Source organism: Daktulosphaira vitifoliae, unplaced genomic scaffold (assembly GCF_025091365.1).
Source record: "Daktulosphaira vitifoliae isolate Bord-2020 unplaced genomic scaffold, ASM2509136v1 Scaffold_2, whole genome shotgun sequence".
In the NCBI taxonomy this organism is placed as follows: Eukaryota; Metazoa; Arthropoda; class Insecta; order Hemiptera; family Phylloxeridae; genus Daktulosphaira; species Daktulosphaira vitifoliae.
Genome location: NW_026099573.1, coordinates 1586510 through 1605636, shown reverse-complemented (window position 1 = coordinate 1605636; position 19127 = coordinate 1586510). Strand labels below are relative to the sequence as shown.

General features: G+C 26.7%; 1 protein-coding gene across 10 annotated transcripts in view; it reads right to left on the bottom strand.

Annotated features, from left to right (window-relative positions):
- Window positions 1-3611: 3611 nt before the first annotated feature.
- LOC126899725 (plasma membrane calcium-transporting ATPase 1) overlaps window positions 3612-19127 on the bottom strand; it is a 42178-nt gene continuing 26662 nt past the window's right edge. For 4 of the 10 annotated variants that reach the window (XM_050674838.1, XM_050674840.1, XM_050674841.1 and 1 more), the window contains exons 11-17: window positions 18940-19119; window positions 18677-18871; window positions 18391-18597; window positions 17764-18326; window positions 17414-17552; window positions 13223-13291; window positions 3612-5564 (exon numbers count right to left, since the gene is read on the bottom strand). In XM_050674838.1, the coding sequence (XP_050530795.1) occupies window positions 5322-5564; window positions 13223-13291; window positions 17414-17552; window positions 17764-18326; window positions 18391-18597; window positions 18677-18871; window positions 18940-19119 (1596 nt within the window). In that variant the 3' untranslated portion in view covers window positions 3612-5321. Of the gene's footprint in view, window positions 5565-6670; window positions 7651-9588; window positions 10903-13222; window positions 13292-15065; window positions 15241-17413; window positions 17553-17763; window positions 18327-18390; window positions 18598-18676; window positions 18872-18939; window positions 19120-19127 lie in introns of those variants that run through there. The other 6 variants (XM_050674843.1, XM_050674845.1, XM_050674844.1 and 3 more) reach the window with 6 other exon arrangements.

The window sequence follows — 19127 nt, the reverse complement described above, 5'->3', positions numbered from 1 at the left end:
ATAAATTATTAAGTTTTTTTTTCAAATGTTTAATTTAATTACTTTACTAATACTATAATTAAAAAAATATGAAAAATAAAACATAAATGAGAACATTAGTTATGAGATAATTATTCAAATTTTCCAAATCATTAACTTTCTTCCTATCTCTCAGTCCATATCATTAATTATAGAATTTTCACATAGGGGGTCGTTAAAGAATTGATTCCTACTCAAGAGGGAGGTAACATAAAAAAGGTTGAGAAACACTGATATAAATTATTACCTGAGTATCAAGTATTTTTTGTAGATTAAATAATAGGCCCGATTAAAAAAAAACAAAGTACACACAGAGTGGGGTAAGTGGACACCAGTATAGCATTGAAATCTGACAGTGATTAAAAAACGCTTTGATGCGAATCTGTAGATTTTATTTTATTTTTAGCCGAAATTTTTGGGGTATGCCAAATACAACATGAACTTATTTTTTTAATATTTATTTAAGTTTTATATTCTAAAATAAACAAATAAATTACTTGAAAATATCATTTTTATATTAATTGAACTTAATGTAAAATTTATGGTATTTATTAACTTAGAATTGTAGTTAATACAAACTAAACATAATAATAATAAAATTAAAAGAAAATTAGATAACTAACAGTAGATTCGAATCGCTTCATAAAAGACGCTTCAACGTGTTCGATTTAGTGTGACATTTATATTCAATAATTTAGTATTGTAATTTTTATGCAGAAATTATAAAGTAGTTTTATTATTGTTATCACTATAACAGATGTGTATCAAATTATAAGTATGGATTTGTCAAAATGAAAAGAAAGTTCAATTATTTCTGATCCTCAATAGATAATTATAATATATTTTATTATAAAATTGAAATATTTTCTCTCGTTCCCTATGAATAGAGGAAATTTTCAAAACAATTACAATTTTTTAAATCGGTAAATGTTGAAATTTTAGCTTCGATGCGAAGCTGAGAATGTATTAATTTAACTATGATGTGTTTTCTTTTTTTTTGTGTCTGCATACGCTCAATCTCAGCTCTTGCTGGACCGATTTTTATGAAAAATATGTTAAAAGATCACAAATCGTATCTAGTCGAAGACATTACACTCAAAAATTGAAAAAAATTCCCTCAATTCCCGTTAACGGGGGAAATCCCCCAAAAAATTACAAATTTAAAAATCGCTAATTTTTGACATTTTTTCAATTTTTTTTACATAAAATTGCCATAACTTTTTTAAAAATGACCGAATCAATATAATTTTTTTTTTATAGATACCTTAGGCATTCACCTATCATTTTATATATTTTTGTGAATATTTGACCCTTTATAAGCCCACAGGAAGGGTTTCAAAATGGTAAGATTTTTACACAAAATTAACTTTTTCAACTTAACTTTTGAAAATGTTCCGGGAAGACTGACACTTTTATATATACCTTAAATTAAAGCTTATGTAATATACTATAATTTGAAAAAAAAAATTTGACTTCTAGATTTGTCTTCATGGTAAAAATGATTAACGTATTCAAAAATATGCTATTTTTATGTAAAAAATTCTGAGTTTTGTATTTTATTTTATTTTAAAATACCTGACAAGTGGAGTAGATTTTCATAAATATTATATAAATAAAAAATTGATATAGCATAGAAAGTTAAACTTATTTAAATTTTTTTGCTTTATGAAGTCGAGAAAAAATAATTTTGAAAATTGGACTAGCTTAAATAGCTAATTTTTTCAGTCATCGTTAGTGACGTACGGTTGCCGAGTCAGTAAACTTGTGTTGAACGCGCTTGGGTTACAAAGTTCCAACCCGCTATGGCAATGAGTTTTTTGCATTTTTTCTTAATTCTTTTTAAGTTAGAATAAATTTTCAACTGCTTTGATTTTTATCTCATTTAGATCCAATAACTTTAATAAAGATCATGGGATCCCATCACTATAGTCGCCTCTCGCGAGAAGAAATTTATTATTCATATTAAAATTATTTTATTATATCTGAAGTTTTAATTTTAATGCAAAGCTAAGAAGGTATTTTTTTGTGACTGTCATTTATTTTCTCTGCTCTAACTTGACCTACTTTTTTCAACGATACGTCAAATTACTACAATTCGTATCTAGTTGAAGATATTACCGTCAAAAATTGAAAAAAAATTCTAATTTATCAATTAAACAGTTATTTGTCCCATGTTCTCCATACAGACAATTAAAATTATTCAATTCTAATGTTTTCAAAGTATTTATTATCGAATCAAGTTAGATATGATAGGTTTCAACTAAACCTAAAATATTAAATTAATTATTCAACTAAAATATTAAATCATTTTACTTTGTAATCTCATAATATATTTACTCTATTTGTGTGTGTTACTACTAGATTATAATATACCAAATTTTTTGGCAACATGTTGCAATATAAATCATTTCTAAAAAAAATGATTGTTAGTTTCTTATGAATTAATAATGGATTTTTACAATTATAATCAAATATTATAATACGTTCAATTGAGTAATTTTGTTTTGATTGATTCTTTTAGTTAAAGTAAATTATTAAAATGAATTAAGTTCTGAATATTTCAATTGCAGAATCTTTTTAAACACCAAAAGTTACTAGGAAATGATTACTATTACTTCTACTTAAGTTATTTATTACGATAAAAATACAAAAAAATATTGAGCTATTCTGATAAATTTACTATAAATAGTAATTATAAAACTTCCTAACTGCATATTAATCTTAACGATACAATTTTTTTAATTCTCATAAAATTTTCTATTAATGATGTCAATTTCAAACTTGCCAATTGAGCTAAAAGTTATGATAAGATAAATTCATTTTTTTTATTATAAACATTCACAAAAATCAACTTTAAACGATTAAAAAAATAGGTTAAATATGTCATTTTCCTTATTTTTAATAACATTAAAGCTCACAATTCTCTAGGGGAGTGTATTTCTTATATTTTGCCGAGCCGACAATTTAAATGTTGATTAGGAACCTCTATTTCGTATAAAAAAGAAGGTCACATTAACCAAATGGTAATTAATTTTTATTTAGTCGGCAATTTCGTTTGGGTGTGATTCACCGTTTTAATAGAATAGTCTCTGATTTAGTATTAAGAAAATAAATCAGAAAAACAGAAAATAACATTAAAATGTTTTAATTTTTTCTTTTTTTTTTACTGAACACCTAATAACATTTTTTAATGGACAAAATGCTTTTAGTATAAATGAGCTTCCAGCATAAATCTATCCTATTTATTTCAGTACTTGTATTAGTTCGTAGTAACACATCACATCTATTTAAGTTTTATTTTTTATATACACGCGTGAACAAAAATATCAGCGGGAGAAAGTAAACAAAGTAAAGTTAACCAATAATANATCTATTTAAGTTTTATTTTTTATATACACGCGTGAACAAAAATATCAGCGGGAGAAAGTAAACAAAGTAAAGTTAACCAATACGTAATACGTATTTAAATAAGTAACAATATTGATTTTCAATAGAATTTTGAATGATTACAAGCTAATACACGTACATGAATAACTTAAAATTAAAAAAACAAGCAGAATAAATTTTAATATAAGGAATAAAAAGAATAAAAATTCATAATGAACTTACACATTTAATGAACAAAAGCAATCTACCGCGATATTACTTTAATAAGTAGAAAATAGCGGATAAAGTTAAAACATATGACCTTTATACATCTTAACCAACCATATTTACTTCGTTTAAGTAGTAAGTTTATAATAGGTATTTAACATTGTTTTATTTTTATTTTAACAAAAAAAAAAATCATACCTAATGTATAATATAACAGACATATCTATATATTATTTTATGCTATACAATCATTCAGTAGTAGTTAAAATCAATTTATTTTTATAAGTTATCTAAGATAAAAAAAACATAATTTATACAATGGGTGTAGGCGTGTGTGTACATATAACATTAAAATATAATAAGTAATAATACACTTTAAATCCACGAGTGTAATAGCATTTTCGGAAGAATTAATTGAAAAGCTTTTATTTGTTTATATGTGTTTGTCTAGCGTTAAACTAAATAAAATAATCTACAAAGGTGTAATAACAATACATACATCAAAATTAATATGTACACAATACACATACACGACGTTTATAACCAATGAAAAACATAGGTAATTATACATAAAATATATTATTATTTAATAAACGTTGAAATATTTCTCCCTATTTATAATCATTATTTTTATTTATTCATTTTATATATACACAAAAAATAAAATATTACGTTAAGTATAAAAAAAAAAATAAATAAAAATTCTAAAATGCTAATTGTTTTTGTTGCAATTATATTTGTTCGAAACAAGTGTCTAACTTATTATTACTATAATTTAATTGTATAAATAAGGTTATAATTATTATATTCATCAACGTTAACGCGTTTTAATTAAGATTAATCATTAAAATTAATTAATATTATCATTAAATTTAAGGGAACACATAAAAAATCTTATTTTCGCGTTGCATAATTATTATTACTATCATAGAATTCTAGAATTAAGATTGTATTTGTTGTTTTCATTACAAAATTGAATAAAAATAATTGTTTGACCGAAGCGACTTGGACGTCCGGTGTGTTAAGTATTTAATACATAATAATAATTAGAATATTTAAAATATTAATAAATAAATGCAACTCGGCGGCAGCGTACGCAATCGACATTTTTGTCGTTAGTTATTACGTTACAATATGAACAATAATAACATTAACACACAGGTTTGTGTGTATAGTAGAGAAAAATAAAATATTAATAAAACCAGCACTTGCTTTCTAATAATTTTGACGAATTCTCATTTTAAAACTGACTTAAACGAAATTATAACTCAATACAAAACATCGGCATTTGGTAGGATACTCACTAATTTGTATTACCATTCGTAATAAAATACTACAATTAGCCAACGATTTACTACCCCCCTACTCCATCGGCACAATGTTGTTTTTTTACATTCGTTTAAAAAACATTTAAATAATTTAAGGCACGAATCGAACATTTAATACGAGCGAATGCAAATGTTATTTGCGCTGTGCTGTCGTCGGTGGAGTTGATGAACGCTAAAAAATGTTTAATGAGGCGGGGTAGTTAATTATAATTTTGTACAATAAAATATAATAATAATAAAAATAATCTTTTCTACTGTCTAAGTAAAGCAAAAAGTTTGTTAAAATTATTTTTTTTTGTTTAATTTTTCAAAGATAGGAGATTACTGTTATGTATATTTACTATATTACTTATTATTAATATGAGTGTGTGAGTGTGTAATTTACACGGCCGTCTCTGTATGGCTGTGCGACGACAGGCGTTCTACATCTATGTGAGGTACGCCCATCACGTTGTCGCTGTCTGCATATTCAATGGATCCGTTGTTGGTGCCGCCGCCGGAAGACGATGCCGCCGCCACCGCAGAAAGTCGCTTGCTGAAACACGGTTGTTTTCGCAGCACCTCGGCCAGCGATTCGCCGTACCGAGCATCTAGACCCTGGCGGAAAGCATTAACCACTCGTATCTGTGTGATAACGGCAGTCACAGAAAAAAACAAATAAAATACATATATAAATACACATATAACAGAGTAAAAAATAATAGTGAAACAAATCAGATTAGTAATAACGCAACAATAATAATAATAATACTCTACGCGTGTGCGCGTTTAACGTTAATACTATAGTAAAAACTAAAAATTCTAACAAAAAATAATAATAATAAATAAAGTCGAGTCAAAAAAAAAAAAAAAAACTTAAAAAATAAATAAATAAGAAAAATAGCGGAGCGGCAGTGTAAACGACAATATTAATTATATGAGATGTTAGTAGTACAGCATCTATGTGATTATAAAAATGATAAGTTATAAAATTAAAAAAATATTTATGAATAAGTATAGCATCAGCAGCGGCGTCGGCAGCGACGTTTTTATTTTTAATGCGTGATATTATTTAATTAAAAAAAAACGCATACTGTATAAAACCATAAAATGTTGTTATAAAATGTATGTGTATATGCAGCGTTAATGATTAATGTCAGTGTGGTAATGGTCAGCACATATTGTTCAAGTTCATATTATGTGTGTAACAATAGGGGTGTCGGGCGGTGGTAATTTTATCGTATTAATTTATGTATTGTATGTAAGCAGAGAGAATATGACGACGAGGACCAGAAGGAAGAGTAGAATGGAAGTATTGGTATCTATAGGGTCATGCAGAAGCTTTTAGGTAGAGGTAATGGTGGTACTAAAAGCAACATGCAACAAAATTTAAAATAAAAAGCATAAGTATGCAAATACAAGTCTATCAATAATTATGGTATAATAAAAGTAGAAGTGTGCAAAATAGTAATTCATATTATGACAAAAAGTAATATTTGTTAGCACATTCAGTACTGAAGTATAAATGTGTAGGCGCGCACGTGTGTTTCACTTATTTTTTTTAATTTATGCTAGTTGACACAGGATAAATTTAATTAATAATGATTAAAAAATTGTTAATTGAAAATTATTCATATTTCTGAAATGAATTTGTTTTCAAGTTTGATATTCATTTACATGTTCGTGGTTCATGTCCTAACTTTAATGATACATAGGTAAAAACCAATGGATAACAAAATAATAACTAATAGTAATACTTCAAAGCTTGTGGTTTATATTTTATCATTAGTGTATCATTCATGTATACTATGAATGAGTAAAGAAACATAATATCTCTAATGAGTAGTCAAAATACATTACTTAAGTCAAATTGAAACACATACAATGATTTTCATAACAATCCACCAAAGGGAAAATATTTCAGACGTTTCATTATATTTCACAAAAAATTTAACGGTCAATAGCTAATTATTTTGTTAAATGTATACTTTAAACTTTTAACATAAAATTAACATATATAGCCTAATAACAACAATAAATATTAATTCATACATTAAAAATATCAACAATAACAACAATATTACTGTCTACAAAACTCTAACAATAATTTATCTGTTTTAGTACACTAAATAACAATATTAAATTAAAAATGGATTATTCTGACTCTGAGCAAAAGTAATAATAATATCATCAATTAAGATGTCTATAGAATCTTAAATAGTTATGATTTAATAAATTATGGTAATTTCAACATTAAGCGCAATAATTTAATAAAATTTTACAACTCTAGGAGAATAATGACTGCAGTAAAACAACTTAACAGTAACAACAATATCAATAAAAAACGATAGGGCGTCAAAGAAAGTGTTCAAAACTAAAATAGTTTAAGACAATAATAATATTGTGTGTCCTCCTAATTGAAAACAAACAAATTCATTAATTATAATAATATTATCCTTAATTAAGATCTAAATTAATTATACTAGTAAAAATACTGTCGCTAGAATAAATAATTAATGGAATTCTAGAAATTAAACAAATTAAAAGTAATAATACAGTTATGGTATTTTTATCTTGGAGTAGATAACCATTTAGTTGACACGAGCGGCACGTAGACTCTCAACATGTTGACAAACTAGCTGATGGTCTATGACAGTCGAGATGATTGTATAAATGCGATGGTGACGAGCCTTGAACAGAACTCGAGCTAGTAATTATTCTGGACGGCCACCTTTGAACAAAATCAATAATCGCCACAAAAATTGGATTTGTTAGTTAAAATAAAAATGTTAGCCCTATTAAAAAGAGTGTAATACATTTGGTTGTCAAGTGCGAACATTACATGTACACACAGAGCAATAGCTGCTGCAAAGACTCAGTTTAGAGCAGCATCACCACATTGCACACCGTCGGCTAATGTTACCATTTCAGTCATAATTTAATTATTTATTGGAAAAATTTCGTAACAACCTTATGCAAGTAAATTGGGTAGTAAAACAATTTTACATTAATGTAAAATAATCGCAGCGGCAGCAGCAACAATAAAGAAATAACTAAAAAAAAATCTCCTGAAAAAAACCTTCAAAGAAATGTGCGTGTATACAAAAATACACATACCTAATACACACTATTTAACGTTTTAGAAAATACTATTAATTACTAGAAAAAAATTTTGACCACATTTAAATTTGAAAAATATATTAAAAAAACATGATCGAGAAATTTGAAATGATATAAATTGTTTTGCTGTTAAAATTTTTAGCAACTCAATACACTAAAAAATATAAACAAGGTGGCTATGATTGTCTATCATCGCATAAACGAAACTCATTAACTACAATATTTTTTCAAATCAATGAAATGATTTTTTGATTAGTTTCACTGGGTATTGTACATTTAAAATACACGAGATGCTCCCAACCAAATAAATAATTACGCAATATGAATATTAGATATAATAAATCCTAAACAAAATTGTTTACACAAGTTTAAGTTTGTAATATTTTGATTTTTTTAGTATAAAGCTACTCCCTAGCTAACCACTCTATATTTAGTTCCATTTCTCATACAGGAACTACTAAAAATATATACAAACGCTTGTATGATTCAAACTAAATATGTTTTCAATACACATTTCATATAAAATAAAATATTATATTTTAAGAATATATTAAATATTATAATAATACATTAATATAAGAATTTTGTTTTTTAAGTGGTGGTAAGCGGCGAAGAAGGAATAAATATATATTCATACGTAGGCAAGTAAACTATTAAAATTTGTAAAAAATAAAGAATAGGTAATGATTTTCATATATCTACAACTATTGATGATTATGATATAATTACAAAATCTAGTGCTGCTGCAGCGGCGACGTCGGCGAGACAAATTTAGTGTATAAAATGACAATGATAATTATATAAATATAATGTTTTGCGATGAGTATGACGGCAGTAATGGTAATATAAGCATGCACAAAAAACAAAAATTAATAGACAGTAACATGAAACCATACAATATATAATATATACAACGATATTTATGGTAGAAATTAAGCTTAACAAATTTTAATAATATTGACCAGATTGAAGTAGATCTAGTTTTTTGTACAGCAGTATAACTGTACAAAGTTAAATTTAAATAAAGTACTACATAAAAATCATAATTATACTTAAAGTCAGTCAGTAGTTTTTGTAGTTCTTTTAACGATCTAAACACACGCAATCATAAAACTATAGAAAACAATAAAATAAATTAAAATAATACTTTATAGAGTATATTTCATGCTAAGAAATAGAATATTTACCGTTTGTAATTATGGTAACGTCCTATTGTAATAATGCCCATAGTTTATCAATATGTACACGTGAGATTTTTAAATTTCTCAAAGAAAATGTTACATATGAATGCATTTATTAAAATTAACATGTAGAATAATCGATTATTCTTTTTCGAATTGATTCCAGATTAATACTGAAGATTATTTACTAAAGCAGGGGTGTCAAATATAACTTATAAATTAACATTTTTAATAATAAAATTTGCTGTGCACTTTATTTAACATTTTTTTGTTAATAAAACAGAAATACATAATAGTTTCAACAAACTATTGACGGAGTCCACTTAATACTTTAAAATATATAATTACAATTATGTATAACTATAAAGTAATAAGCGTTCAACTATGGTTTATTTCACTTAAATACATTTTAAAAGTCGATAAACAAATATTAACAATAGGTATACCTATTAAACTATGTATGAAATTTCATCTTAGCAGTAGCGAATAACAATGAAAAATATAAATAAATAATATAACACCTAGTAATAATAGTATCTTTTTCAAGATATTAAGTAGATTCTTAACTCGTACATAATTAAAATATAATTATTTAAATCTAAACAGCCATTTTTCCCCTTTTTCCGCTATTAACTTTTTGAATAAAACGAAGATTATAGTTATTTAGAGGCAGCGTGCGAACAACTTAATATTATATAAAAAAGAAAAGTGTTTATAAAAAAAATTAGTAAAGCGTTAGTTAATAATATAATTTTATACAAATATAATAATAAATACATTTGAGCTTGTACATACACGCAACGCTCCAACATTGAACAACAATTATTAATTTACACAGAATAGTTTTATGATTTTTTGTAAGTCAATTAAAATCAAAGTATCTAGTTGGATAGTATGACGAAGCAGGTTGTAATTTGCTATATTATCGAAAATTAAAATTGACAGTACATTATTTCAATCAAAACTGTATTAATATTTCATAAAATAGAACAATAACGCATTATAAATTAATATACCTAAAATTATTTAGAAATAAACATATAATAATTAATTATTACTCAATTTTTTTTCAAATGTATGAAAATATCAGAATTATTATAGACCAGTAATAATAATTTAACCGTATGATAAAGAATCAAGGGATGGTCCAGCAAAGAGTACATTATTACATACGTCCTATACTACGTTAACAATAAATACGGCTCTATAGAAAAAATTATGAGTATAATATAATATGCTCAACAATTATTAATTAACACTACCGTAATAATAATATAACCATACACATCTACTATTACAGTATAACAAGAACAAGAAGAATAACAAAAACCGACCAGGAGTTGGCAGATTTATCTATATAAATATATAGAGCAAGAGAAAAGAACATTTAACAATGATAATAATAATAATAATAATAATAATAATAATAATAATAATAATCATAATAATCATAATAATAATAGTAGTACAAATATTTTAAATCGCGTTCGACGTAAGTTGTAAAATGTTTGATCGCGTATATTTTTCTCTTTATAAAAATTATTATAATAATATATTTCTCTTCACAATTTTTTAAATATTTATAATAATTTTGCGGAATTTTTTGGGGGTTAACGTGTGTGTGGTGTCTTGTGTCCGAGACGAACAACAACTGGTCAAACCATTTGACCTTGCCACATTCTCTGAAAAGAAACATGTGTGCGTTACAAAAAAAATCTTCTTATTCCACTTGCAAGTAACAAAAAAATTGAAGAAAAAAGTAACAAAAGTATCTCAAAAGCAACAAAAAAAATTATTGAATAAAATTTTAAATCGTCCACACACATTAGTCATCGGCAAAAGCATTGACGAGCATAAAGTTTGACTCGTTGATAACTTAAAAAAGAAAAATAATTATAATACTTTAGCAGCCAAAATATATGTAAACAAAATAAAATAAATAAATCACTTGTGAAATTTAAAAAAAAACCCAAACACATACACATACACACACGCACGCCAATATATAAAATTCAAACTATTAACTTGTTATTATTAAATATTATTATTATCTTCAATTATTATCATTATTTATGATTAGGATTATAACTATGATCTATGTGTATATATAACCTAATTAATAAGATAATAAAATTAATACATTAACCGTGTTAATTTATGTTAAATATATAATTAAATGACAATTTGACAACATTGGAAATATCTAGTTTTAGTTTTAAACCAACACTGTTTAACATGTTCTTTGTAATGCTATTTAAAAAATAATATCATGTTTACTTAAATGATTAACTATAACTATACCCTTACCTCTAGTGCGGGTGCGACGTTGCCCCTTAAACTTCGGTGATGATTGTTTTTTATACTTTAAAATATTATTTTCAAAAAAGTTTAATAAAAGATGAAGATAATTATTAATTTATGCTAAAATTATAAAAGTGACAAATAACTTTTTTTTACAAAGTATATATGCCTAAAACAGGGAAAACAGTATAAAAATTACTGAAATTCCTTTTTTAAACATCAACTTATTTTGTAAAATATGTAATGTTACACACACGAGCGCGCGCGATTTGCCTGACCACTTCTACTATTTATATTTTTTAAATGTAAATAGTACAATATACAAAAATGTACACAAACGCATATAAATTCGTTCTTTTTTATATCATGATAATAATAATAATTATAATAACGAAAGTAATTTAGAGTTAGTTGTATAGGTTATTTAAAGAAGTGAACTACGAAGACAAAAAAATGTACACCCACACATACACACACAATTTAAAACAGAAATAAAATCGCCGCCGGTTAATACATGAGTGCGTACATGTCTGCATGAAATTACTATACTGAAAAGAATTTATTCTAAATTTAGTCAAATAAAGCGATCACACAAAAAATACATTATAATAGTGCTAAAACAAGCCAAGTGTAAAAATATAAGTTTAAATACAACATGCAAAACACTAAAATAAACACAGTCTAAGGCATTAGAAGGTTAGGGAAACAGCGAAGTAAATGTAATAGCAGCTTTATCATTTTTCATAGGTATACAAACATATTTTACTACTTCCTAAAAATGTAAGTATTCATATTTCAGGTTTTATTTACTAAAACTCCTACTACTATAAAATTATGCAATTTCTTTTTAACGCGATAATATTAAAATTCAATTTATTTTTCTCAGCTATTTAAATGAAATAAACGACCAAGATTGCACACGCTTTTTAAAAATCCATACCTTATTAAATAACACACGCAAGGAAAATGTTAATCTTTAAAGAATTGCATGCACTCTTTAACCCTTTCGGTACTAGCAAGATATCCCAATTAAATAATCAGATTTTTTTTCTACAATGATATTCATTTTATGCAGTTCAGACCGATAAATAAATAGATATAAACATAGCTTACTGATGGTTGTTATTAAAAAATGTCTATAATATTATAAACAATTTAGATAAATTCGAAGTTTTCTATTAGATATGGTCACTAGTAAAAGAAAAAGTAAGGTATTTCCGGGTATTATATGAAGGTTCAGAACAGAAAGGGTTAAAACTCATTTTTCAAACACTCCAGAAATCGAGCTTTTTATGTTCTAACTAATTATTTAAAATTATTTTCAACACATTCATACATATTTTATACATTTAGTGCTACATAAAACCCCATATTGTAATTACCTTAAAGCAAATGAAGGTTTGAGGTGGTACCAAATTATTCTTGTACAATCATGGCCGATAGGTATGTAAGAATCAATTAAAAATTTTGTAGCTAATAATAATTATTTTATTACTCTAATAATCGGTGCTATCATATTTCGACCGAATATTTTTAAAAAATATTTACATGTTTACGAGAAGCTTTAAAATTTGTAGTAGTAGTAGTTGTAGTTAGTAGTAGAAGCGTTAGTAATACAGAACAAAAGTTAAATAATAATAAAAAAAACAAACAATTCATATAAATTCAAGAAAAATCAGATTAAGGAAGAAAGCGGCTTACAGCTTGATCAGTGGAGCTCTTGCTGTATGGGACCGGAATCAAACGTTCTTGCAATTCACCGCCTATCACCTTTAACGTTTAATATTAATAACAGTATTAGATTAAAGGATAATTTTCACCAAAACCACGTATAAGTAATTTGAATTTTTGTTCTGTTTTTATTTTTTAATTGTTACCAATACATTTGTATATTAATACATACAATAATGGCTAAGCAACCCACGAGATATTTAGCATGAAAAAAAATATTAAATTAAGAAATGCTTATTTATTATTTCAGATACAAACTAACCTTATTATATGATATAACCGCATTTTTCGAGTCGATGATAAAACAATGCATACATTTAAAAACCAAATCAATTTATGGTTTTAATCAATGAGTAAGCAATTCTAAAAACTACCCTTCCACCAAGCAACTTTTCAAATATCAATTGGAGAAAATTATGAAAACTTAGAATTCAAAATCACAGTATAAATAAAGTATTTTTTCTTAAAAAAAAATCCTGTAAATCATATGCACCTTAATAAAATATATTAGCAAAGCATTATATTTCCTAAAAGTAAGTCTTTTGCTAATCTATTATATTAGAGGTGATATTTAAAATTATGGCCCACGTCAAGTCTCCAGGTATATAAGGAAAAACTGTTATGTTTTTCAATAGAAAAGGCAGATATACCATAGTGCAGAAAAAATATAAACATTTATATTAGTAAATTCGTCATTTCAGTGTTCGGAAAAGATAAATACACCGACATTTATAATATTATATATATATTATAAATGGCGAAATAATTATGTGCGTAAGAGTTTTGGTGATTCTTTCAACAATAAAATAATGATAATTGATTATTTAGTGATGGTGTTAACAGCTACATGATCTATACAATAGAAGTAGAAGAAAGAAGTTGTAAATAATACACGATGATAATAATGTACGAAGATAGAGACAGTACAACAAAGTGATAGTGAATAAGAAATTAGTAAGTGAGCGAGAGAGCCAGACAATAATAATATAGAGATACTAGGTGTAAAATATTTTGCATTAACTAATCGTTACATTATAGTTTAATTAAATTAATTATAATAAATAATAAACGAAACATTCTTAAAAAAAAATATAAGAATTTATGCGTATTAATGCAGTATATGCCTTGTGCGTCATAGACTTTTTTGTTCATAATGAGGGGAAATGTGTTTAGGATAAGTTTAATCATAATATGATTTACCAATACCACCACGGTTAGTATTTTTACCATTTAATTACGAAATATGTTTAATAAATTTATACCATATGCACTAGGTATTAGCGAAACAGTATCACAAAATGCAATATTACAAGTAGCTGATATTGGTATTATATACTATTGAATAAAAAAAGTTTAAAATAATATACGCGGTCTTTTAGATTATATCATGTTAATGATAAACTATTAAAATTAATATTTACCACAAATTTATGTATGATAACTTTCATTTTATCGACTTCATTAATTAACTTTTTAGAAACGTTTTTTGGATTATTAATGTCTGCCGACACCGATGTTGTTTATAAAATGCTTGAATAGCATTTTACAGACGTAGCCAGAGACATAAATTTGAATAGTATAAATAGGTACAGAAAGTGAAAAGAGATATGGATATGTATTTGTAATAAAACCGAACATCATATTATTTTAAGATATCTGTCATAATTATTAATAAAATGTTTTAAAATAAAGTAACAAATTTTTTGATATTTCAATACACGACGCACACACGATTAAAAGATCATCATCATTATTATTGAGGTTCTATTAATTGAGATTCATTAAAAATAGTTTTATTTGTTCTATCCCTCACTGAGTGGTGTCTTGTAAGTAGGGACTGCTTGGTGGTTGTGGTGTTCTTCGTCAATGTACGTGATGTTGTCGGACAAAGGACGGCTCCGTGAGCTGGTAGTTGTGCGCAAACTATGTATGGAACGCCGTTCCTCCAGGTCTTCCAGAGTAGACTTGAAAGCCCGGATGACACGCAGCTGCAAACACACAAACACAACACGCGTGTCATGCGAAGTGTGTTCTTATTTAATTTTTAGAAACCTTTGATTGTATTTTATTAAGAAGATATTTAAAACCGTGCAAGAGATTTTCGAAATAATTTTAATGTTATAGATCTCAATATTCATTTGTGGTTTAAGCGAAAAAAGCTATAATAACGACTGTTGAAATAATAACTTGCAATAAAACATTTTGTACTTGACACATGAAAATAATTAAGTTGTTAATTTGTCCCAAAATTAATTATTAATAATTTTTTAAATATAATATCATTTTGTTTTTTTATTTAAATAAAAATAAAAATTCCACTTTCCTCACTTATACCACTAGTTTTTACCCTTAAAAATGAATTTATAAACAGAAATCTACATAAATTAAATATAGTGTCCTAATTTTATAAAGAATATTTAGCATTTTAAAATGTTAATGATGAAAAAAACCTCACATATTTCAGAAAATCTTTAAATGATAAAAATGTATGCGGCTGGCTCGCTCGCTCTATTATTAGATGACAACACGTACTCAAAAAAATTTGACCATGTTAAATTAATAATAAGGTAAATGTTTTATAAGCAGATGACTAAACATTTATTGACTAAAATGAAATACTATGGAAAAAATTGGCCATTGACATAATGACTAAATAATTCACCTTACATAATATTGAATAACAGAATTAGAATATTGTTATGGGCGTAGTTTAAACAATTATCCCTGTATAATTTATATCACCAAATTATTTAAAAAAACATGCTAGTTAATATTCAATATATTTGGGATGATTTAACAACATACGTGATATTGAAAAAAAATAACTTCTAGTATTGCTGACAGAGTCCTAAGCAGAGCTCAATAACACGACTGTATAAATTGAACAATAATAATAGAATATATAAGATGTAATTTTATAATCTAAATATTCTTATTAAATATATTTTTTAATGCATTCATGTTGGTAAAACCCTAAAAATGTTTAACAAAAATGGGTATTTTGATATCATGGTTAGTCGATGTAAATATCAATATACGAATAGAGTAAATCTAACGCACACATCTAGAAAATAAAATGTAATACACTTAATCTATTGGATTAATAAACAGAGTGGAAGAAATAATGTAATCTAATCATATTGATAATAAATTAATAAAAAATTTGAAACATTTAACAATAAATTATGACATCTTAAAGGTCTATGAAAAGTTTTGTCGCAGCTTGAATCCTTATTTCTCATAGTAAACTACGCCCATGAATAACACTATAATCGTAATTTGTTTACTGCATGAAAACAATAATACATGATATTTACAGTTTAATAAATGCGCATTGAATATTCATATAAAATATATAATATTATAACTGTCGATAAATATATATAATATATTTATAATATTTCTTGGCGGCTAATGTTTTTTGAACAATCCTCAGCCAAATAGATACTCTTTTTAAAAAAGAATTCATTTTTATAAACACGCATCAAAAAAAGTTTTCCTAAATAATATCGTGTGTACACCGTTCGTTCGTGACAACCCCTGGGACTAAGACANGTCTATATAAACACGCATCAAAAAAAGTTTTCTTAAATAATATCGTGTGTACACCGTTCGTTCGTGACAACCCCTGGGACTAAGACATTGTGTTAAGGAATAGAAAAGATCGAAATTGTATAAAAAAATAAAATAAAATAAATAATATACTATAATAAATAAAACTTTGCAATGATATGTTACGGCATTTGAAAATGTCAAAAATAGTATAATATTAACTAGAAATTTAATAATTATGAAAACGATCAGCAGTTGGCGATTAAAAGAAGTAAGAAGAGAATAAAATAAATTGAATATTTTGAGTACTAATCGCGCACAGTAATAAAGTAAACAAAATATACAGAAAGAAGAAAACACTATAAACAACATAGTCAAAACTTGTCTGACAAGTGGACCATTGTTAGATCGTTATCTGGAAGAATATAAAAATAAAAATATTTTTACGTAAACTAAAATTACGAAAAATAAAACTAAAAATTATATAAAGGACAACGATAACAAGAAGAAACGATATAGGACAAAATGAAAATAGTTATTTTTAAAATAATAGTTTATCCGCCCAATTTTGGCGGTAGCTAGCAGTGATGCAGCCAATAATGCTCTAACCTGAGTCTGAAGCCTGGTCAGTCCACGGATCCACAGGATCTGGCCGGCGCGCGGCTTTTGCCCGGAATCGGGATCATATTTGTGCTCTTCACCTAAATTAATAGCGTTAGTGTACTCTTCCGGATGACCACGTCCCCATCTAAAAAATAATTATTATTAAAAAAATCTATATTCTTTAAGTAACAAAAAATTCAGTTGTGTCGCCAAAAAATATTCTAAGAAACATTTGAGTATGAATTTATTATAGAAGAGAATATACAATTCTTTATATAAACACAATTTTTCGTGTTTACAGAAACCCATTCCCATAATAAGGCGACAACAACCTTAAAATATTGCACTTGACATACGAAAGAAGCTTCGGGATCTTGCGTGTGGGCACACATGTGACGATTTGACCCCATACTAGAGTACCACAACCGAAAAGCAAACACCACATCCAATGTTCGAGTGTTAAACTAGCAGTGCTAAATCCAGCTTTGCCAAACTGAACAATGATGATTTGTGAAAGCAATGTGCCAAACCAAATACCATAGAAAATAGAATTTGAGAAAAATCCTTCAAATACGTTTCTTTGGCCGTGAATCTTACGAGCGTTGATCTCATTGAATAATGTCATCATTACAAAAGTATTGAAGATTATAGTGAAGTGTTGGGTAGGATTTGCAACATCCTTAGCACCAAGCCCAGTGGGTATATCCAACAACTTGTCGCCGAAAAATAACAAAGAGAAAATGACAGTTAGTTGGTAAACTGTCTGCCCTATTATATTTTTCATCATGGTGCGAGATATCAGCGGCTTTGTACGGCCATAAGGTTTTCGGAGTAATAAATCGGCGGTGGGTAGTTCAGTAGCCAAAGCCAATGAAGCCAACGTATCCATAATCAAATTTACCCATAACATTTGAACAGCCTACATAAAACATATATAATGTAAAGACAAATCAACAAATAGTGCAAACAAATTAAATTATTACTCTTAATGGACTGTCTTGAATAGTACAAGCGCCAATAAATGCTACAATGACAGCTACTAAGTTAACAGTCAGTTGAAATTGCAAGAATTTTGCAATGCTATCATAAACATTTCGACCCCACATGACAGCTTTAACAATACTGCTGAAATTATCATCAGTTAAAATAATGTCTGAAGCTTCTTTGGCTACATCTGTACCAGCAATCCCCTATAGAAAAAATAAAATTTACTTAAATAGATTTGAACTCATCACATTAATTTTGTTTAATTAAATATATTAATCTTACCATAGCAAAACCGACATCAGCTTTCTTCAATGCAGGACCATCATTTGTACCATCACCAGTTACAGCTACCACCTCACGTGAATCTGTTGCCTTGCTATCTATAATACCTTTGACTAGAGTATATTTGTCTGTTGGGGATGACCTAGCTAATACTCGCAATTTAGGCCAGACTTTATCTAACAAATGTTGTTGGACCTAAAATAACAAATGTTATACATACTTATGTTATTACATACGTTGGTTTAGTTTAAATGTGTTTTTACCTCTCCATTAGCATCTCGAATTCTCTGGTTAAACTCCTTACCTTCCAGAACTAACCAATCTTCACCTGGCTTAAATATACCACATTTAGTGGCAATTGATCGGGCAGTGTTCACATTATCACCAGTGACCATACGCACTGTGATACCAGCACGTTGGCATTTCCTTATAGCTTCAGGCACCTACAAAC